Source organism: Balaenoptera borealis (assembly GCF_965194805.1).
Source record: "Balaenoptera borealis genome assembly, chromosome: 14".
Taxonomy (NCBI): domain Eukaryota; kingdom Metazoa; phylum Chordata; class Mammalia; order Artiodactyla; family Balaenopteridae; genus Balaenoptera; species Balaenoptera borealis.
This window is the reverse complement of record NC_138875.1, coordinates 59,994,689-60,017,956: the sequence shown is the minus strand read 5'-3', so window position 1 is coordinate 60,017,956 and position 23,268 is coordinate 59,994,689. Positions and strand designations below refer to the sequence as shown.

The following is a 23,268-nucleotide window of genomic DNA, read 5'->3' as shown; positions in this document are numbered from 1 at the left end:
ACTATGACACAGGTCTGCTGTCATGGTGAGAACGAAGAGGACCAGCTTTATTAGACGTATACTTCTATTACCATTTACTGAGGTCCAATGGCAAGAAATTTTTTTTGAAGGGGGAATTAAAGAAGAAAAATTTACAACAGAGAATTAAAAAAGCCTAGGGAAAGGTTACAAGAAATGAAGGAAAAGTGATGATGTATTGATCACATTTTCTTCTAAAATTATTCAAACTCTGCATGATACTTGCTGTATATTCTGAAACAGCAGAAAAGACACGACCAGATTCTATCCATCCCTCTTCTCATCAAAGACCATTCCTCTGAAGATGAACCATAGCCCTAAAATAAGCATTCCAAAAAGACAGAGTTTGTGCCTGTTTTCCTGGTCCAACTATGTGCCTTTGGGACTCACCTGCAGGAGACACCTGGTCGTTCAGGCATCTGTAAGCCAAGAGCCATGAGCAGGTTTACTGAAGATTTGTTATGTGACAGGTACCCTTCTAGGTGCTGGGTTGCACCAGTGTTTTTAAGAGCGTACTTCAGAGTAATGCCATCTGATTTCCTTTTCTATTTCTGTGAATTGATGCACGTTATGAAGTCATTTTAAAATGCTATTCTGGTACCTTACTTCAAATAAACACCAAGGGATGTTTGCTCAAAGAAAACAACTCAAATTATATTGTGCTATAATGGTTCCAAAGTTAATGCAGATATTTTCATAGTAAATCTGAGAATATTTGGTTAAAAGGCTAATATGTGAAATACAAGGTCACTCAGTGAAGAAAAATGTCCAAGTGACAAAATTTACTAATTTATAAATAAGCAAAAATATTTGTACATATAATTGACTTTCACTAGCAGAAAGGAATTATCTATAATAAATATAATAATTGGATAGATGACTATGTTAAAGTTCTCTACCTCTTCTGAGCTGGTTTTCTCGTTAATAAAATGAGGAATTTAATTTGAAGATTGTTCCAAATTCAGAAGTTACATAATTTTGTGATTCTAAAAAGTGAGCCATTTAAAAATGATGGGGCCTCTAAGATCTGTTGAGAGAAAAGTATGATTTTCCAGCTTTCCTTTACCAGCTTCTATTCACCCAACACGCACGTGTCAATCCCGGGTTTTATCAAAGCCTCCGACCGTCTACCTTTGAAAAGGCATCTCCACTGCCTCCTTGCTTTCTGCCATTTGTCCTGGGGGCCGAAGCGCCTTCATTTCCACCCACTTCTGAGTTTGATGTGGTAGCTGAGTGCTGTAGATTAAGTGTTTGCATGCCCGCCAAATTCATATGATGAGACCTGCTCCCCAATGCGATTGTACTGGAGGTGGGGCTTTTGGAAGGTAATTAGGTTTAGATGAGGTCGTGAGAGTGGAGCCCCCATGGCGGGATTAGGGCCCTTATAAGGGGATGAAGAGTCCAGAGGATGCAAGTGACGATGCAGCAAGAGGATGGCAGTGTGCAAACCGGGAGCTGGTCCTCTCCAAGAACATGCACGCTGGCCCCTGATCTTAGACTGCCAGCCTCCAGAACTGTGAGAAATAAATATTTGTTGTTTAAGCCCCTCAGTCTATGGCATTTTTGTTACAGTGGCCCGAGTTGACTAAGATATGGAGTAAAAAGAGTAAGGAATTGGACTTCCTGGTGGTGCAGTGGTTGAGAATCCGCCTGCTGATGCACGGGACACGGGTTCGAGCCCTGGTCTGGGAAGATCCCACATGCCGTGGAGCAACTAAGCCCATGAGCCACAACTACTGAGCCTGTGTTCTAGAGCCCGTGAGCCACAACTACTGAAGCTCGTGTGCCACAACTACTGAAGCCCGTGCGCCTAGAGCCCGTGCTCCACAACAAGAGAAGCCACCGCAATGAGAAGCCCACACACCACAACGAAGAATAGCCCCCGCTCGCTGCAACTAGAGAAAACCTGTGCGCAGCAACGAAGACCCAACGCAGCCAAAAATAAATAAATAAATAAGTAAATTTTATTTAAAAAAAAAAGAAAAGAGGAAGGAATGGAAGAGCCTCTACAATGTATCAAAAATGAATTAAAGGGCAGAAATTACAAAAGTGTCCCAAACTGGACCAGATGCAGAAGAGGGCAAAGTGGGCTGTATTCCCTGGAAAAGAATGTGCACACACCATCTTCAGATTTACCAGTGTCAATATCAGCTTTGGTGATTCACTGAAAAGCTGAAAGAGGCATTATAAATATTAATTCCCAAGAGAAACAAGCCTATGGCAGAAAATAAAATTTTAAATACTTCAGAAAGAACAATAGTAATTGTAATACAATAATATGTGGCTTAAAGTGTCAATGACTATAAAAATGTGTAACTCAGAAACTGCCCATCAGCAAATAACATTTAAGTGTAAAAAAAGAACATCTAAAATTCTATTTTCTCTTCTCAGTATCTTAAATATAAACATACTCTATGATATCTCAAAATGTAGGCTCCACAGTGACCAGAAAGTTGATAATACCAAGAAATACATGGTCCTGTTTTGGGTGCTTGAATTGTTTTACGAACACGTTTCATTTGAGTGTCTCCCATGGTTACAGCCCAGTTGGACGCAAAGATCACCATATCTGATAGCACATAGCAAGTATCCTCAGCAGATTCAATGCACATCAGTTTTTTACTAAGTAAAAATAGTTTGATAGATGCTGTCTTCCTCCTGCACACTGTCTCGAAGGTCTTTTATGTACTTTGCAGCTACAATAATGGAGGTTCATGAGCTGTGTTTTATTTCCTTGTTCTGTATTCTAGAAAGACCGATTCCACGTTGACAATAACCTGTGTGGCCCATGGATAAGATGGAGAAAATGGAAGCAGATGGGACACATCTGCTAACCATAAACATTTCTTCATTAGTGTCATCCTCAGATTTATGTGTGTTATGTGTTTGTGAAAGACTCTGACATTGATCATATTTAATCTATATTTTTAAACAATCAAACCACTGGCCATTTTTCATAGACGTGGATCAAGATGTACATGTAATACAGATGGACTATTTTTTTTTTTGTCAAGCTGCCTCCTGGATGTAAATTATGTAATGTCAGTTACATCCAAATCATTCTAACAAAGTAGTAAGTGCATATTACCTATTCACCTAGTTCAGGATAGGAGAAGCCAGCACAGCAGAGTAGAATTAATCAGTGGTGAAGTAAAAGTGAAAAAACAGGGGTGTGCTATTCCCAGCTATGCCATTTACCATTTTGAACCTCGCCAATCCTGCACCTCAAAAGCCTCATCTATAAAAAAGAAGTACAAGGGCTTCCCTGGTGGCGCAGTGGTTGAGAGTCTGCCTGCCAATGCAGGGGACATGGATTCGAGCCCTGGTCTGGGAAGATCCCACATGCCGCGGAACAACTAGGCCCGTGAGCCACAACTACTGAGCCTGCGCATCTGGAGCCTGTGCTCCGCAACAAGAGAGGCCGCGATAGTGAGAGGCCCGCGCACCGCGATGAAGAGTGGCCCCCGCTTGCCGCAACTAGAGAAGGCCCTCGCACAGAAACAGAGACCCAACACAGCCATAAATAAATAAATAAATAAATATTAAAAAAAAAAAAAAAAAGAAGTACAAAACCATGGGCTACACCATGAAACTCCACAAAGTACCTACAGTAGGACTCAAAAGATTATAATGCAAATGACTGTAAATGATCACACTTCACAGTATCAATGTTCCCCCAATAAAGGATGTATTATTTATTTCTAAATCTTGACTTACTATTGGGAAGATTCAAATGATAGAAAAACCTAAACATTTTTTTCATTCAGTATTCTGCCTGAATCTTAGAATTATTTTGAGGATCCAAGGAAGTTCAGATGCAGGAAAGCATTTTTGAAAGTGTTAGAACATTCAGGTAGGAAGGAAGAAAAGTCCATATTCATACCTCCAAGACCAGAGAGGCCTGGTCTAGTTTTCCAGGTCTGCTTCTCTGCACAACTTGTAAAGAATTGCCTGAAGCAAAGGGCCAGGGCACAGGCAAGAGAGCAGGAGGACGCTGTGAAACCATCCCCTGCCACAAATCCCGATGCCTGCTGGAAACCATCTCACACAACACAGGTTAACAGAAGCCATCCTTGCAAGCGAAAGACGCTTGTCTTATTTCATCAGCTGCTAACGAAATAAACATCTCCCCCAAAAATGCCTATCCAAACAGAGGAAATAAATTATTGAACACTAAAACTATTCTAACATCACAAAGACTCACAAACCACATAGCAGGCTGAGTCCAGGACAAACTCGGTGTCACTTAGAATTTCAAAGTCATCCCAGTTCTGTCTTACCCTCATTCCCTTCTTGACACGACCCTTCTTGAAAGCTGCAGGACAATACGCAGTCATTGATGATAAGAAGGGCAAGAGAAGACGGGGTAATTGGCAAAGAGAGGCATTAATGGATTGATTGGAAAACAATTTATCAACACTATGATTAAATTTAATAGAATGAAACAAGACAGACCTGGTAGGTGGGAAATTCACCATAAGAGTCAGATCCAGGCTACCCCAGATCAATTAAATCAGAATCCGGTGTAGACCACCCTTTTTTTTAACTCTCCATGTGATTCTATAGTGGAATCAGGAATGGGAATTCTGCATTTAGACCTAATGCAGAATCTAATTCTGCAATTAGACCCTTTTTGCAAACTGGTAGCTAGCTTTCTCCCTACAGCATGATGGATTCTCTAAAACAAAGTCTCCCACTTCCTAAGAGGAAGGAGTTAAAGATCCCAACCCCAAGGAAGTGCTCAAGTGTAAGCAGGACCCTCCCAAGGCCAGGATATTTACAAAAACGAAAAAGGAAACTGTATTTTCAACTTGCGTGTAAGTTCCTGGGAATGTCTAAGACTGTTGAGACAAAAGCTTAGACTTTTTATTGTAGTCTCTCAAATAACATTAAAACAAATATCAGGGACAAGAAAAATGCTTTCCATGAAAAATTAAGATTTCTGGAGATAAATCAAAGATGACGAGGGTAGTTTCATTTTTTCATTATTTATTTTAAAAAATTTTGGGGGGGTATTTTCATTTTTAAAAGGAAGGTAAGGCATTGTGAAAAATGCCAATTAAAAACGTCTGTCTCATCAATTACCATACATACATACGTAGCCAAACTTGATCAAATTTAATACGAAACAACCACTAACTAAAAAAAGAATTCTCAAGCTCTAACATCAAGGAGCTAAAATAACTGGGATGTGGGATAAAAAAAAATTTGAATACCAAAGACCAGGGTCAAGTACATTTTTCACATGCTGCAAAAAGCTCTTAAAGTAGTGATTACAAAATTTTTAGAGCGAAGGAAACAGTAAAGATAAATTTAGACCTAGGAATTGTCATAGTGATTGAAGTAAGTCAGAGAGAGAAAGACAAATATCATATGATATCGCTAATACGTGGAATCTAAAAAAATTGTACAAATGAACTTATTTACAAAACAGAAGTAGAGTTGTAGCTGTAGAAATCTTACAGTTACCAAGGGGGAAATGGGGGGGAGGGATAAACTGGGAGATTGGGATTGACATATACGCACTACTATATATAAAATAGATAAACAACGAGGATCTACTGTAGAGCACAGGGAACTCTACTCAATACTCTGTAATGACCTATATGGGAAAAGAATCTAAAAAAGAGTGGATATATGTATATGAATAACTGAATCACTTTGCTGTACAACTGAAACTAACACAACATTGTAAATCAACTATACACCAATACAAGCTAATTAAAAAAATAAAAGCACTTGGAAAAACAGAAAAAAAAGATGAATTTGGTACATACCATTTCAGTCCTCTGCACACATTCCTCTCTCCCGGCCTGGGGACTCTCTCATGGGGACAGTAGGATATGAGAAATGAGAGTGACATCAGGGAAGAAGGTGGAGGGTTGTGTGCAGAGGACCCCAAAGCATTTAAGAAGCCTCCTTCAGAATGTATTCGCCATTTGTCAACACATTGCGGAGTAATCTTGGGATAGCACATTTGGCTGTTTTTCATTTCCCCCAGAAATGGAGGAAGAAAAAAAGTGACCACTGACTTCAGCTGTGATGATTAAAAGGAATACAGGATTTAAAAATAATAGAGTGTCAGGCAAATGTGACACATGACAATCGTTACTACACGGCAGAAGGAGACACATGATAGGTGGCGAGTGACATATACCAAGGAAAATTCGGCACCCATGGAACAGGAGCGCAAGTGGAACGGAACGGACGCAGAGAAGGGTTAGAACATAATGCAGCTCAGTTGCAAACTAACATAAGTAAATAACCAACCAAACCAAAACAAAACCCACAATAGAATCTGTAAGGAAAGGGGGGTAAAATCAACACGAGTCAAGGTGGAGAACAAGCAGCCTATAGATCAATGCGCAACAAGAAGCAATAAGAATAAAATTGGAGAATTCTATGGGGGAAACCAAACCCAGAGTCTAAAGAAGTGGGGGGCATGCTGGTTAGGGGGGACAGGTCACTTACTCCCGCTCATTTGGTCAGAATTCCTGAAACCCTTGATCTGTCCATGAAACTATTGGCCGTGCAAAATACAGATGGTGGAGTTTGAAAGACAATAAAACGAGACACACAAGTTATGATGACCCTAAAAAAAGTCTGCTTAAATGCTCAAAGGTAAAAGGTGTGCTATTAATTTATAAGTTTAGGCTTATTGCTGTGGAAATGAAAATTACAAAAAGGCCTATAAACTTGTGTGTGTGTGTGTGTGCACGTGTGCGTGTGATTCTTTGGGTTTTTCTCCAGAGGAAGAGTGGGGGAAAGGTACTGTATTTTGGACTCCAACATACTGCTCCAAAAGTAATTTGGTAACCAGATCTTCCACATGAGATGGCTAAGCAGAAGCAAAGGGAAAAACCAGAAATTCACAACAGGGTTTGTGAAAAACAACACTGAGCTTGTCTAGAGCTCTTTGTAATCTGGCTACTTACTGCGGAAGAAGGAAAAGAACTGGGGAAACTGCTCAGAGCATCCATCTCCCGTAGGGGCCTGACACTGACCCGACCTCTGGGGCCCTCCCCAGGGGACACGCACTCTGCCCGCTGGACTCTCTCCGAACCGTGAAAGTGAGTTACCGTACCTGTAACCAGAGCCTGTCGCCGGCCACAGTCCTGCCGATGGCACTGCACTGGAAGGCGGCAAACTGGCCCGCGTTGACCTCCACATTCTGAATCCGCAGGAAGTGAGGCGTTCTGGCTGCACAAAGAGAAAGAATTAAACAGGTTAAAAGTGGAGATCTGAACTCATGGGTGCCTTTTTGAATCTCTCTGCAATTTCCGGCCTTTCCCTTTTGTTTACCTTTGAAGGAAAGAATGCCTTTGCTTCTAAGAGCTTTAAAGATTTCATTAGGATTGTAAAAGAGATTCTGGAAGGCTCTGGTGTGTTCTGCAACAGCCGGGCATTCTGGGATAGAACCAGGACGAAAGAAGATACTTTATTGTCCCTGCTGTGCAAATAATCATAGCTCAGCAGCCTTCTTGTAATAACAGACCTGTATTAATAAAGATTATACTGAGGCCTAATTGATGTTGTGAACAAAAACATATTAGCTATTTATACTAGCAACATGAAAAGAACAGTAAGAAGTGAAATGCTGCTGCCAAGGAAACTCTGTAAGCCAAGTACAGAGCTGTGAGTAATATATATTTTAATACAACTCATTGGTATGCAGCATTACTCGTGCAATATTTCCCAGCTACCAAAAATACTATCCCTACAGATAGATTCTGTGAAATTACGTTGGGACTGCTATAGCACTGCGGTGTTGGCTGATTCTGATTTCCAATTCGAGAAGAAAGAATGATTCCAACTGCTAAACAGCATTAAGTCTCACAACATACATCGTCCATAGGGGACAGCTGTTTACATAAAGGATCACTCTGTCTGACCTGAGAAGTACAGACCCATTTCCACAGCACACTGAAAATGCGTGTCAGGACCTGGAGTGACAGGTCAGGAATGAAATTTTATGATAACTTCTACTTTTAGGGAAACATTCTCTTAACAAAACAAGGAGAGAGAGAGAGAGAGCAGCAAGAGGTGGGGTGGGGGGAGGTGAGGGAGTAGAAGAGAAGAAAATAGGATGCCAGTGTTTTCTGGGAGGGATGGATAAACCTGGATGACAGCTAGAAGCCTCCCCCAGTGCCAACGTGTCTCTGGACCACATCTAGACACTTTCAAAGAATGGTACCCCACTCCTGGGCACCCAAAGATGATAAACACGCACTAACGTGATCCTGTAAAAAAACGTAATTAGGAGTGGAAATGAATTACTAAAGAAAAATGCATTTTACTATCAGTAACACAGAGGAAACCCCCATTACTAATTTGGAGGCCACCAATAATTCAGACAATGCATTCATGATGCCTGGCATGCAAAATGTCCTAAGTAACTTCTAAAAACCCAGTATAACTCTGGGTCATTGTTTCTAATACTATTATGTTAACTTAAAACCCTGTAAACTATTTCTCATTAACTTAATCAAATTCCCCTTGGTCAAGAATAACAGGATTCTATGGTTTTAAAGATCTGTGTAAAAAGTCCCTGCATCAAATCTCTCTTCTACTCCCTGTTCCCAAGAAGCTGGAAGACCCACTGCTTTTAGAAAATGGAAAAAGGTAACATTCTTTTTGAGCATTTCAGGGGCCGGAAACTTTTCCACTGATGACTCACCCATGTTCTGTGAGGAAGGTATTTTTTCCATTTTACTTGTGGGTACTTGGCTACTAAGCGTCAGAGGCAGAGTGGAAACTTTGGTCTAGCCAGTTCCAAAGCTCAGGCTCTGCCCATCAGGCCACACTGCCTCGGCGAGCCTCGCAGCCCGGTGTCTGCCTTTCCCGTGCTCTCATCCCACCAGGTATGGCTCCCAGTCTGACTGCTGGAATTCCTGCTACTTTCAAGGACCTTCTCCAATGCTCTTCCTTCCATAAAGCTTCCATGGATTCCCTTAGCTTGCTGTTAGACCCTTGAGATATCACACGTCCTCCGTCAGGACGTCTCACTGATGTTACCCTCTCCTGTCCATCTCGTGGCCTCCTAACTCTGCTTGCCTCTGGCTGCAGGTCACTATAACACAGTGGGTCTCTAACACAGAGTGTTGGGTGTGTAGCCATCTTTCATGGCAACTTGGGTTAAGGGGGTGTTATACCTGCGGCTGCTGGTCTGCAGTGTCACCGCACGTGGTCAAGCGCAGGGTCAGTCGGAGCCTATGCTGAAGGGCTGTTAATTATTTTGAGTATCACCCCTGGTGTATCCTCCCATAGTCAGCATTGTTAAAATACGTTTGACACAAATTGCTGAACTGCTTTCCTTAGCGCATATAACAATTGGCATTTCTACCAGCAGAGTAGAAGAGTACTCTTTTTACCACCCCCTCAAAAATGCTAAGTGTTCATTTCTGTAATCTTTCTGGAGAATCTGATTAAATATATGTGCTCTGCTTCATCAGCTCACTTAACAATAATAAATAACGGGCATATCAGAATTGTCACTTGTTCTGCTATAGGTCTGTCCATCCATAGTAAGTCCGCCCTGGAAGGTTGTTTTCCTAAGGGCCCTGTTTCTAGCAATGGCTACTGAACCAAAGAGAAAGACATAGCAAAGCTCATTTATCAATACAACTTGCTAATTGTATTAGGAGTTCTATTAGAATATAACTTACATTTTTAATTTGGTGGCCAAAGATAGGATTGTGTGATAGTATTTCTTTACCCCCATCCTTATTAAGACATGCTGCCCAGAATGAGGGCTATCCCTTCTCCTTTAGAATGGATTTGATGTTCAATATGGTTTTCTCAAAGACACCAGGGCTTATTACTTGCATAGTGAGGTTAAGAGTCTAAGGAATTGATACCTCTGTTCAAATTGTATTTTGGGAGGGTTCTTCTCTGAACAGATGGGCTGTGTTCAGTTTGGGAAATAGTGTTTCTTGGTTGAGAAGAAGACTGCCAGAAAAAAAAAAATTGTCTGGCTAAAATAATAAAGCCATACCTCCAATGGAAACCAGATGAAGAGAGAAAAACCTATTAAGTGTAAACACTTTTATCAGCAAATTATCCTTTTCAAGCAAGAGAATTAACTGAATTAATTAATTCATCCACCAGGGTGAATAAGACAAAGGGGCTGTGGAATTCTATGTTCCAGATCAGTTTCCTCCAAGATCATGAAGGTTAAAATTTCTACTGGTGACATTTGTAAGTTTTTTCAATAAACATTAAAGGCATATATAATCTTTCCAGAGGTTTAAGATGCCTGGAATCTCCCTGCCTAGTGCTGTAAACCCTACAATTGTTTTCAGTTAGGAAGCGGCTGAAGGTTAATACTATTTTAAGATCAGGATTGCAGCATAATACGTGTTCAAGCTCAGGCTCTTACTACCTTTGAATAGAAGCAAAAATTCTTCAACCCAAGCCTTAGTGGATTTTTTTTTTTAACTTGCAAAATAAGGATTTAAAATTAGTACCTATTTCATAGTGTTGGGATAAAGATTAAACAAGATGCTGCCAGGAGGAGGTATTCTGTGTGCCTGGTACTTAGCCTCAGAAATGTTCATTATTATTTAAAATAACTGATCTATCACTGGAAACTGGAAAAGACCCCAAGAAAAAGAGCTCCACAGCCAGAAAAGTTTCAATTCCACGCTCAGCTGCGTGCTCTGAACCTTGCCAAACTAATTGTAACACAGGTAGAGCACCATTACAGTGGAAAAATTCAATCTATCCCATACTCAGGAAGAAAAATTCTCTCTTTCTCTCTAAATTTATAGGCCCATTTGTCTCCTGGATACCCTTTCAAAATGCTATGCCAGTTTTCTTCTAAAATCTGCAGGAGTTCTAAAAACTAAACATCTTCCATGAATACTAAAAGGTTTTGGAGTACAACTCTCCTATTTTTTCATTTCTGCCATATTCTTTTGTTTCTTACTAAGAAAACAGTTTTCAAAAGAATAGAGGTTTTCGGGTATTAATTGATCTCACACCAGCATTTGGTCCCAAAGCCAGGAATTATCATTGACCAGGATGCAAATCTTTCTGTAGATGTCTCATATTATTGCCTCTTCAAAGCCTGCACCAAAACACTAACAACAAAATCAGAGAATGGTAATTTGCGAGATCAAAGTGCAAACGGAAATGGACAAAAGCGGACTGTGCCCTGACCCCTTTGTATTTTCATTTACATTTTAATGTAATGGCACAGGTTGAGATGGGCTGCAGCCATGCCCGCCTGCCAGAATGCACAGTCAATGCTTCTATTTGTGTAGCACATCATCACAAAGAAGAGAGCCAACTTCTGCTGAAAAGAACAGCCGGGACTGCCTGAAAACAATCTATTTCGCAAACATTTTTTTAATTTTTAAAATGGACACTGCTAAATTATCCCATCTAAGAAATCAATCAATTTAGCCACTTAGAGTTAAAATCTCCCTCTAATTCATTCTAGTGGGCCAATCAGGATGTAGGCCTAATAATAATAATAATAGCTAACATTTACTGAGCTCTTAGAATGTGCTAAGCTCTGTTCTAAGTTCATTATGCACATTAACTCATTTAATCCCTACATTTACCTTGTGAGGAGAGCATTATCATTATTATTCTCCACTACATGAGCGAGGTTATAGGGCCACAGAGGCCAAGTAACTCTTGTGAGTAGGAAGCTCTTAACATGGTTCAAGACAAAACTACTTTTGTTTTGCTTGAGAGGTAAGAATGGATCTTAATGGAATAATTTGTCAAGGGAAAAACAGTCAACATCCTTATCATAGAAAAATAAGCTAGGCACTATGTACAAATAACTTTTATTAGTCACCCATCTCTTGAAGAAGAATGATAGTACACTGGAGAAAAATCCAAGCTAAGTTCCCACGTGTAAAATGAAGAGAAAAACAAATACCGTATATTAACGCATATATGTGGAATCTGAAAAACTGGTGTAGACAATCTTATTTACAAAGCAGAAATAGAGACATAGACGTACAGAACAAACGTATGTATACCAAGGGGGAAGGCAGGGTTGGGATGAATTGGGAGATCGGGATTGACATATATGCACTATTGATACTATGTATAAAATAGATAACTAATGAGAACCTACTGTATAGCACAGGGAACTCTACTCAGTGCTCTGTGGTGACCTAAATGGGAAGGAAATCCAAAAAAGAGGGGATGTATGTATACATATGACTGATTCACTTTGCTGTACAGTAGAAACTAACACAACATTGTAAAGCAACTATACTCCAATAAAACTTTTTTAAAAATAAAAATAAATAAATAAAATGATAAACTCAAAGAAACTCAATTCTGAGTTCTGTGCGTCTCTCAACCAAAGCACATGGGTCAGTTTTTATTCAACAAACATAATTCAGAAAACAGTTCCAATTTTTTATATGTCTCTGTTATTCTTATTTTAATCACACTGTTTAATGTCTTCATAAAAATTTAAATTTGAAAGTAGGCAAGCAATGTTTGAGTGTGCAAATAAATATGAGTGAAAAATTAATTTTGTTTTATAAAATAAGAATAAATTTGAACCTTGGACACCATATTATGAACTCAGCATTTCTTAAATGTTTAAAGAAATTGCTGACTTGTTTCATATTGCAAAGTAGTAATACAGAAATGTCTTGGATTTTTGTATTCATTTTATCCCATATATGGCACATAGGTTTATGAGGGTTTTGCAATCTTTTTCATTATATTATTATTTTTTAAAATTGGCAGAAAAATAATGAGGCATTATTCTGTGTAATTTTTAGATTTCAGAATTCAAGGCATCATATATGCAAATAACTTCATATTTAAGGTGTTATATGACAACATATAACAAAGACTGTACACTGTAACCCAGTGAGATTTATCCTGGGAGTGCTAGGTTGATTTAACATCCAAAAATCAATCAGTATAACACACCCCACCAATAGGATAAAAGATAAAAGCCATACGATAATCTGATAAATAATGGAGTCCAGGAAATGCTACCCAAAATATGGTGCCTTTGCACACTGAATAAATTAAGCTGAAGGAGTTCAAGAAAACAGCAGTAGCAAGAAGGTCACTCTGACCTTCCCTTCCCTTGTCCCCTAAACAGGCCACAAAACCCTCATGTGAGAGGTGCCCTCCTTGCACCAGAAGAAAGGAGCTTTCTTATCTCCAAAGACAAAGGTTCACCAAGAAGAATCAATGCACGCATCTTGTTTGTCTTCCTCAGTTTGCCATACTTGCTGTACAATCTCTATCATATCATATTCCTCCATGAATGTCTGCTCTTCACGAGAACAAGCATAAATACACCAGGTCTGTTTCTGCGGGTCTCCATTTCCTTACGAGGCTCCCATGTCACATAAAACATACATTAAATGTATCTGTATGCTTTACTCCCATGAATCTGTCAGTTTCATTTTCAGACCCAGTCAGAGACCCTAAGAGGGTCAAGGAGAACTTTTTCCTCTCCTACATACATAAAGGAAAAGCATTTGCTAAAACCCAACACCCTTTCATGATTGATTTTTAAAAAATACTCAACAAAGTAGGAATAAAAGAGAATGTCTCTCCTGATAATGAGCATCTATGAAAAACCCAAACCCACAGCTAACATCATACTGAATGGTGAATGGCTGGAAGCTTCCCTCCTAAGACAGGAACATGACAAGGATGTCTTCTCTCCATTTGTACTCAACATTGTACTGGAGGTTCCAGCCACAGCAATTAGGCAAGAAAAGGAATAAAAGGCACTCAGATTGAAAAATAGGATATAAAACTAACTCGACCTAAAGATGACATGGGTATTGAAAATTCTAAGGATCCACAAAAAACAATTAGAGTTTATAATAAGTAAGCTCAACAGGGTCTCAGGATACAAAATCAATATACAAAAGTCAATTGCGTTTCTATACACTTGCAATAAACAATCCAAAAAAGAAATTAAGAAAACAATTCCATTTATAGTAGTATCAAAATAAAACACATAGGAATAGATTTAACAAAAAAAGTATAATGAAAGAAGTTCAGTTAGTACCCTGAATACCGTAAACACTACTGAAGGAACTTTTAGAAGACCCGAGTAAAAGGAAAAACATCCCATGTTCCCATACACTTTGAGTGGATGAATTGAATGATATGTGATGTTAAAATGCTGCATGGCTTACAAGATATAAAAGTATATATCAGCACCACAAGGTAATAATAGTAATACCCAACTATGCATAAGTTACAACCTACTTAAAAACAGGAGACAATATTACGAAGCTGAAAAAAATGCTTCTTCAGTTTCTCCTACTAGGATTATTGAACTAAATTCAAAATATAGCTTTAGCATGTGTACCAAATACAAAAATTATCTATCTTCATTATAAGTGGTCTGAAGCCATTGCACAGCCATCTTCACATTTCAGGCTGATCTGGCATCTTACTGTCACTACGTGAAAATCAATTTTATGAGCAACTGTATACACTTAACAGAACAGCTATTTTTTTAAAAAAATGTCATAATGTCTACCATAAACCTATATGAATCCAAACAGGAGCCTTTAGAGCGAAATAAATAAAGTTCAGCAGTTCTGCATCTTTTGGGAAAGCATAGTTTTGGATATGAAATACTTATGTTTCTTCACGATGTAAATTTAATGAACATCATCAGCATTTCAAAATAATTGATTATTATTTAGAAATCTTGATAGGAAAGCCCTTAGAATACAAACTGTAAAGCTTTCCATTTTAAGACAAAACGACTGCATTCTTTAAAATCTTCATTTGCATGTTTTCCCCATAAACTTAGCGATTCAGGAAAAAATAACTACAGAAAGGCCATCATCAAAACCATTTAAAGCTCACAGTTCAACACGTTGTTGTAGCATCCATCACCTTGGGACAGAGCCTGTTTTGTGATTCTGTATCTCCTAGCAGCAGTTTGCAAAGCCAGTTAAGTATCAGCACCGGTATTCTCCAAAGGAGAGACATAAACTCCATTTCTGTGGCTGCAGGCAGCTGGGCTTGGAAAGAATGCACAAAACTGCAGGAGACACATTTCAGGAAGGCTCTGATAGAAGGAAAAGCATTAAGTCTTTCTCTCTTACTGAAGGCAATGACTCAGATCCTGCGGGATGGGAGGGGCTACACCTGAGGAGCTATTCTGTTGGCCAGTGGCCACCACACCTATACCCAGGGAAGCAGCGACATCTGCCTTGTGGCGAGGTTTGCTCTGGGAAATGGAGTGCTCAGCCCATAGTAGGCCTACAGTATTACTGTCTGACTTTTTACCTCCCGGTAAGAGGTGAATCAGAGGCCCTGAATATTCGTGCACATTAGAAGATCTCACGGCACTTTTCCAAGCCCGAGGCTATGACTCTGAGGATTTGGCCAAGCTCCAACTCAGGTAATTATATTCTGCTTCCTAAATTTGCCATGCTGTTCCCATTAGGTACAGCATTGTTCATTTTCTTGCCTTTTCAGAAAAAAAGGGGCAGAAATTCTTCTTGAACTCTCCAGTCTTGCTGACAGAATAAAAGGCCAAGCACCGTGCTACAAAAGTAACGTCTGCCTTAGTAATGAACAAGATGACTGCTGAGCTTGAACTTGGAGCACCAGGTAAAGATCTCAGAGAGGAGAACCCCTCTGGATGGAGTCAGACAACAGTGTCATGACAGCCCATCAGATACCAACCACCCAGGCTTCTCTGTAACCACCACAGGGAGTGATCATGGCGCCAATCTCTCAATCCATGCTGTAAAAGCAGACACTCCTGCGTGTGTCGGTATTTCTAGTATCAGTGTAGATATAACCATTCTCTCATGAATTTGGGTGGGGACCTTCAGCAGAGATCTAGAATCGTCTGAATGAGCCAATTTCTCTTTTATGCCAGGGATCCTAAAACATAAAGCAGGCTGCCATCCCTGGGATGGTCAAAGATTTAATGTCTGACAATATCAATTTGGGGCAAGGATATAGGGCAAATGAAACGTCCGTGCATTGCTGGTGGGCATATAAACTGGTCAGACATTTTTCATAGCATCTAGTAAAACTAAAAATGTTTCTACCCTACCGCTCAGCAATTCTGCCTTGAAGAATACACCTCGCCCAAGCTCTCACACACTGCACACAGAGGCACGCACACACACACGGATGTTCACGGCAACCGTGTTTGTCATAGAGGAAAACCGGGGTGGGGGGCACTAAACGTTCATAGAGGAATAGGAAAAAATAGAATGTAGTATATTCATATGATACAATCTCATGGATTGACCTAAATACAATGCTAAGTGGGGAAAAAAAGAATACCGAGTAATTTGTACAGTTCACTACCATTCATCAGAATTTACAAAAGGCAAACATGACTGTCTGACTTTTTATGAACATGTAGTGATTATGGGAAACTCAGTGCACGTACACACACACACACACATGCACACAGGCACACATGCAGACACACACACGCACACACATATGCACGTGCCCACACAAGCACACATGCTGGTACACCTAAGCACACACACAGACACCCACATTTGCAGACTTTTGCTTGCTCAGCTCCCAAAGCTCTATGCTGGGGTTGAATGTGGATGTTCCCTTAGTCCTTATTCCTGATTTTCACTTTAAAGACATTTAGATATGTACAAAGACATCACACATGACGCACATGTTTTTAAACTTCTGGGCTAGCACAGCACCACCCAGAGGCCCATCAGGGACTCTCTGAGGAGGACAACCTTCCCCAGGTTTTAGTGCCTTCTCTTATCCATAACATAAATACACCCCCAACCACGTCCCCGGATGATTAGAAGCTGAGGTAACTTACTACATGGGTGTCCTAACACCTTCACTTCATCAATGGCGAGGTAGCCTTGATGTCCAGAAGTTACGACTTCAAAAATCACCTGGAAAGTTAAGAAAGGTTTTCATTATTCACTCATTTTGTCAACTTTTACCAAACATTTCCTATATATAAGATATGTAGTTTCAACCATTCATCGATGTTTTCCAAAAATATTAATGGAATGCCCAATATCCTCCAGTCAGTGTTCCAGGTTCTAAAACTACAAAAACAACTAAGACTCAAACCCAGTTTTCAGGGACGTGAACGGCGGTGGGTCAGACAGCACTGTACCTCAAGGACTCACCTCATAAAAGTGGGGCAGGGTACCATGGTTAAGAACTGATACGTGGAAGACAGAGGCTGAGTCATTTTCCAGAGGCGATAAGATTTAAATTGCTTTAAGATGACATATCTTCTGGTCAACTTCTTTGAGGAAACTCTAGCACCAGACTGAACCACGTGGGGTTTTATACAACTAATACATACAATTAAAATTTTAAACGTATTATGAAAGAAGAGGACAGGATACTAGAAGAACATATACCAGATGGCCTCCCATGAGGAGGTGGCGTTTGAGCTGATAGCTGAAGGTGAATGAGCTAACAGTGTGAAGAGGATAAGGCACCTTCCAGGGCATGTGCAAAGGCCCTGAGGTGGACATGATGGTGGCCATGAAGAGGAGAACTGCAATCTGCAGCTATAAAGGTCAGCTGTGACCCGGCTCGGAGATCCCAGGAAACACAGCACATTAGTACTACAGAGAAGAGACTATACTAACTGAAATTCAGAGAGCAGAGTATCAATTAGGAGGAGGGCGATATAAAAATCTCTGCAGTGGCAAAATCAAGAGGGCTTTATGACTCTTTGATCCTGGGAGAAGCAGGGCAACAGAAGAAGGGCAACACGCTCTGAGGTTCTCAGAATGACGTTTTTGAGATGGTGGAGCCACTTCAGAGAAACTGAGGCTAAAGGAGATAAAAGAACCAGTAACAAAATTATCAATGTTCTTAACATGATTGTCTAAAGGTGTCTGTTGTCAGGCTAGTGTTAGTGATAAAAGGTCCACATGACATTATTTTCACCTCCATTTCTACACAGCAGGAAACTGTGTCACCAGGGAGACCACGGCTGATGCAACACGAGGAGGGTAAGTCTAACACACAACCCAGCAATTGCACCATTGGAGAAATGAACATTTTCTTTCATATAAAAACCTGCATATGTCAATCCCTATACACAGTACTATATATAAACTAGATAACTAATAAGGACCTACTGTATAGCACAGGGAACTCTACTCAGTACTCTGTAATGGCCTATGTGGGAAAAGAATCTAAAAATGAGTGCATATATATATATATGTATCACTGACTCACTTTGCTGTACACCTGATACTAACACAACACTGTAAATCAACTATACTCCAATAAAAATTTTTTTAAACACCTGCACACGAATGTTTATAGAAGCTTTTATTTATGACAGCCAGAAACTGGAAACAGTCCAGATGCTGTTCAAATGGTAAATGATTAAACCGACAGTGGGACGTCCATAGTGTGGATACACCCGACTTGGATGAATCTCCAGAGAACTGTGCCGAGTGAAAAAGCCCATCATGAAAGATTACACGCTATTTGACTCCATTTACGTAGCATCATGTGATGTCAACATTTTAGAAACGGAGGACAGATGAGTGGTTGCCAGGGCTCAGGGATGGAGGGAGAAGGAACAGGAGGGAGATGGGTGTGGTCACGAAAGGACAACAGGAGCAATCCTTGTGATGCTGGAAGTGCTGGGGTCTTGACTGTGGTGATGGAGGCGCAAACCTACCCAGGTAATAAAATCGTACAGCTCATAGCGGCATCAGTCACAACAGCGCGGAAGGAACCCAAGTTCCCACTGATGGATAAGTGGATAAGCACAATGCGGTCTATACACACTATGGAATATTATTCAGTCTTAAGAAGGACAAAAAAAATTCTGACACGTGCTATGATATGGATGAACCTGGAAAACGTGACGCTCAGTGAAATAAGTCAGTCCTAGAAGGGCAAATACCCAGAGTAGTAAATTCACAGAGACAGAAAAGAGAATGGTGGTTGCCTGAGGCTGGGAAGTTATTGTTTGATGCGTGCAGAGTTTCAGTTTTACAAGACGAAAGAGTTCTGGAGGTGAAGGGTGGTGATGGTTCCACAAGATTATGAATGTATTTAATACCCCTGAACTGTGCGCTTAAAAATGGTTAAGATGATACATTTTAAGTGATTTGTATTTTATCACAATAAAACAGTGAAAAAATTATATAGCAGTAAATACAGCCACATGCATACACAAGTACAAGTAAAACTGGGGAACTCTGAAAAAGCTCTAGATTTTAACAATGTCAATACCCTGCTTGTGACATTATACTTTAGGTTTGCCAAACGTTACCATCGGAAGAAACTGGGTGAAGTGTACATAGGAATCTGTATTATTTTTTACTACTGCATCTGACTCCACAATTATCCCCATAAAATTTTCAATTTAAAAAAAGTAATTATAAGTGACCATTTACTACACACATAATATGTTACATACCCTGGGCAGATATTACTCCACTGTCTTATTTATTATTTCACGTGCAGATTCTTCAAGGATTCAATATTTCAAGAACAAAGAGATTTAGATACAAAGTAATGGTCCAAGAACATGAGATGAGTCTATGGCGGGTGTAACTTAAAAACCCAATCTTCCTGATTCCAAATATCGTGGCATTTTCACTACTGCCTGTTGCCTGAATGAACACTGCAACCAAAGGACTGCATTATTTATGTCTGTGCGATGGATGCAAGCATGGAGAAAGCAATGAGCAGGACCCGCAATGGAAAAGCTCAGGGGGCTTCCCAGATAGAAGTCATCCCAGAAACACCTGCTATACTAGACGTCCCTGTGCCAGGATGCCGCCAAACTGAAATACGAAACACACAGGGGGAGGAGGGGCCCAGCAGGAGAACAGAAATGAAATGAAACTCGGTCCTGTTTAGGGGGTTAATATACATTTTTTTCACTGAGAATACAGAGAAAGGAAGAGATGCACAGATATTCCTGCAATGGGATCTTGCTAGGTTCTCTCTCTACTGAAGTCTGAGACAGGACAACTGAGGGGCAAAAAGCAGACGGACATTGAGAACAAGTGGAGGAACAAGCCTTCCCAGGGCTCTCCAGACAGGGCTCCCGGGAAACAGCCGTATCCTGCCTGGCGGGAGCAGCTACAGGCAGAGCAGGAACCGGCCAGATGCTCTGATCAGAGTGGCCACAGCACAGACTGATGCCCAGCGCCACCAGTGGCCCGAGAACGCCATCACTCTGGCCATGAAAAGGGTACTTTGAAAGCCAAACCCAGAAGTTCATCCATCTTTCCTGCCTTCTTCCCTCCCTCTTATACATGCATTCATCCGGTTCAAGTCTCCACCAAGCATCTCTCTACTCCAGGCACTTGGGAGTCCATCATGAACGGAACAGATGAAGATCCCTTTCCTCAGCAGGTTTGTCCTTCTTCTTACCAAAAGTTATATTTTTTCCTTTATCAACTACAAGCGCTGAAGCGTCTCATAAAAATGGAATAATCCTCATTTTTAAAGGGATGCATTAACTCTTAGAATATAACGTACACATATAAAGCATGCTCATGTGGATCTGTTTTTAAAAGTTGTCACTTGTAAATTTAATGCACCATATTTAATTTAATCCAACACAAGGCCATGGCCCTACCGTGGAAAAGGAGAGAGAAAGGAAGTGGGGGAAGGAATTAGACACTAGAAAAGCCAGGTTAAAACCTCTGAATCTGTTTTTTCATCCATCACATTAAGAGAACTTAGCACCCTCAAAAGTTTTTTGCCCCAAGATTCTGAGCCTTATTGTCCAAATATTTATAGAATATTTACTACATGCTCTGGGGGGAAGGGCATCAAAAAATTAGACAATTTTATGAAATTTAAGCTTTAGTTGGAGAAAAAATAAGGAACACAATGAAAGAACAGAAGGGAGACAAGAACAGCCAAATGACAGATGGGAACAGCATGGAGCTCGTAGGACCACACACCTTCTCTCCTCCTTACCTAACCAGCCAGGATGCCCGTGATACACCTAACACTACCTCCAGCCCAGTTCTCAGCCTGCTAAGTGCAAACGCACAGATGCCTGAGCAAGCACTTACCCAGCGTCTCAGCCAGGCTAGAGACACAGCAAGACTCAGCAAGAAGCCAATTCCCCAAATTCCCCAGCAAGATGACTCGCCAGTGAGGCCACAACCAAAGAAGTGAACATAAGTTTACGCCTGAAACTTTGTTGCTCTCAGTCTTCCAGCTGGAACGCCAAGAAGCAAAGAAAGACAGAGTCTGATTACAGATACACTGGAGACCAATGGACTGGCCCTTTCCATTAACTGGAAACTTCTGAAGCAAACTTCTGAACTTGGCAGGTTCCAGCACTGACTTACAGCTAACTGCAGAGACAAAAAGAGGAAAACAATCTTTATAGATATGTTTACCGGTCTGTGTCTATACACCTGCACACAGATGCACAGACATGTAGATTTCTATGAAATATATAAATAAAAACTTAGTAGGACACCTTAGGTTTTAAACAACAGAAGGTGCATAATGTGTTGCAAGTTTGAAGCAATCACTTCAATGTTTCTTTCCAAAAAACTGAAGCACGTTTTTTAAAAGGTCATTTTCCAGCTCTTTCTTAGAAGTTCATTTCAATTAAGGGACTTATGAGTACAAGTTTTGTTAGCTTTTTCATCAAGTTTATAATTTAGGATATAAATGTTTCAACACATACCACGACTATAAAGTGGGTATGATTTGCACTGAATGTTTGCTACTTTGAAGTAAATGTGATTAAATGAAGATATCTGAATTTAGGTGCTGTCGGACAATCATAGGTTGACGACTATCTTGATTTTACCTACCACCTCACCATTAAGAAATCGACTTTGTTTTTTTTCTAACAAACAACAGGGTTAAAACATGCAGTTCAAAGGATGAGGCTTATCTTAAATAGGTTTCTTAAAAACAGATTTAAGCACCCCCTGAAAAGGTTTCCTTGTCATGAACTCTTGCTGTCTGGCAAGTTTTCCATTTTGTACTATTTTCTAGCCAGTGCCCCTACCAAGAAAGTTTCAGAAGCAGAAATAGTTTTGTCTCTTTCTGTCAAATAAGGGACTACTCTATTGAAAGGACAGATATTGCTCTAGGGGAATTATAACACAGGGATGCAGAGCCCAGGGTGGGGATGGGGGTGGCAGTCACGGGGATGTCTAAAGATGCCTGCATCCAAGGACAAAAACATTGAGGTCACAGCAAACAGTAACACAAGGCCACTAACAGCACCACCGGAAAGAGAATAAAGAAAGGTGTGAAAATTGATTTAGGGATGTGGCCATGCTTATTTTTATCAAACAGGACAGAATATACTGAAAATCTACATTAGACGTGAGACTTGGATCTCCTGAGGGAAACACACCAAATCTTTTCTTTATAAAAAAATGAATAATTCAAAACACAATTATTTATCATATACATCCATGTCCCAGGTACATTTTGTACATATTATCTAGTTTTTCTCAGTCAACCATATGAGGTAGATAATATTAACTCCCCTTTAGGGATGAGTAGGCAGACTCAGTAAGGTTAAGGAATGTTTCCGAGGTCATGCAATCAGGGTATAATTCTAGGTCTCTTTTACTTCCAAGTCTGGGCTTCTTTCATGTTACCCGACTGCCTAATCTAGCAGGTATGAGAGACTGTATATGTAGAATACATAGACATATACATATGCACATACACACACAAATGTATAATATATAACCATGCATACACACACATATGTATACATACACACAAATATATATGACTTTTAATGCATAGATGTACATATGTTCTAAATTCTTTACTTCCAGATTGAACTAAGAAATGTAGTCATCATCTATTTGACCTAGAAATACAGATGCAAGGGACAGTCATATGACACAGTTTTAACAATGCCAGTTTTAAGACAAGGGTCAGCAAATGGGCCAAATCTGCCCCAACCTCTGTTTCTGTCTGGCCCACAAACTAAGGATGGTTTTTACAAGTTTTCACTGGTAGGAGGAAATCAAAAGAAGAAGAAGATTTTGTGGTACATGAAAAGTATATGAAATTCAAATTTCCATGTCTGAAAATAAAGCTTTCTTGGAAGGCAGTCACACTTATTCATTTATGGATTGTCTACAGCGACTCTCACACAATCACAGCACAGTGGAGTTGCTGCCACAGAGACCATCTGGCCCGAAAAGCCTGAAATATTTACTATCCAGCCTCCTGCTTTAAGAGGAAGCTTTCCTGGTTTGCTCACCAACAGGCTGCCATTACTCTAGATAACAAGAAAGCACACATCAATAGCAGTAGTTCGTCTCA

General features: G+C 40.1%; 1 protein-coding gene across 7 annotated transcripts in view; it reads right to left on the bottom strand.

Annotated features, from left to right (window-relative positions):
- PTPRM (protein tyrosine phosphatase receptor type M) overlaps positions 1 to 23,268 on the bottom strand; it is a 742,498-nt gene that overhangs the window by 434,491 nt on the left and 284,739 nt on the right. For all 7 annotated transcript variants that reach the window (XM_082353481.1, XM_082353483.1, XM_082353486.1 and 4 more), the window contains exons 4-5: positions 16,811 to 16,889; positions 7,103 to 7,218 (exon numbers count right to left, since the gene is read on the bottom strand). In XM_082353481.1, coding sequence (XP_082209607.1) covers positions 7,103 to 7,218; positions 16,811 to 16,889 — 195 coding nt within the window. The remainder of the gene's footprint in view (positions 1 to 7,102; positions 7,219 to 16,810; positions 16,890 to 23,268) is intronic.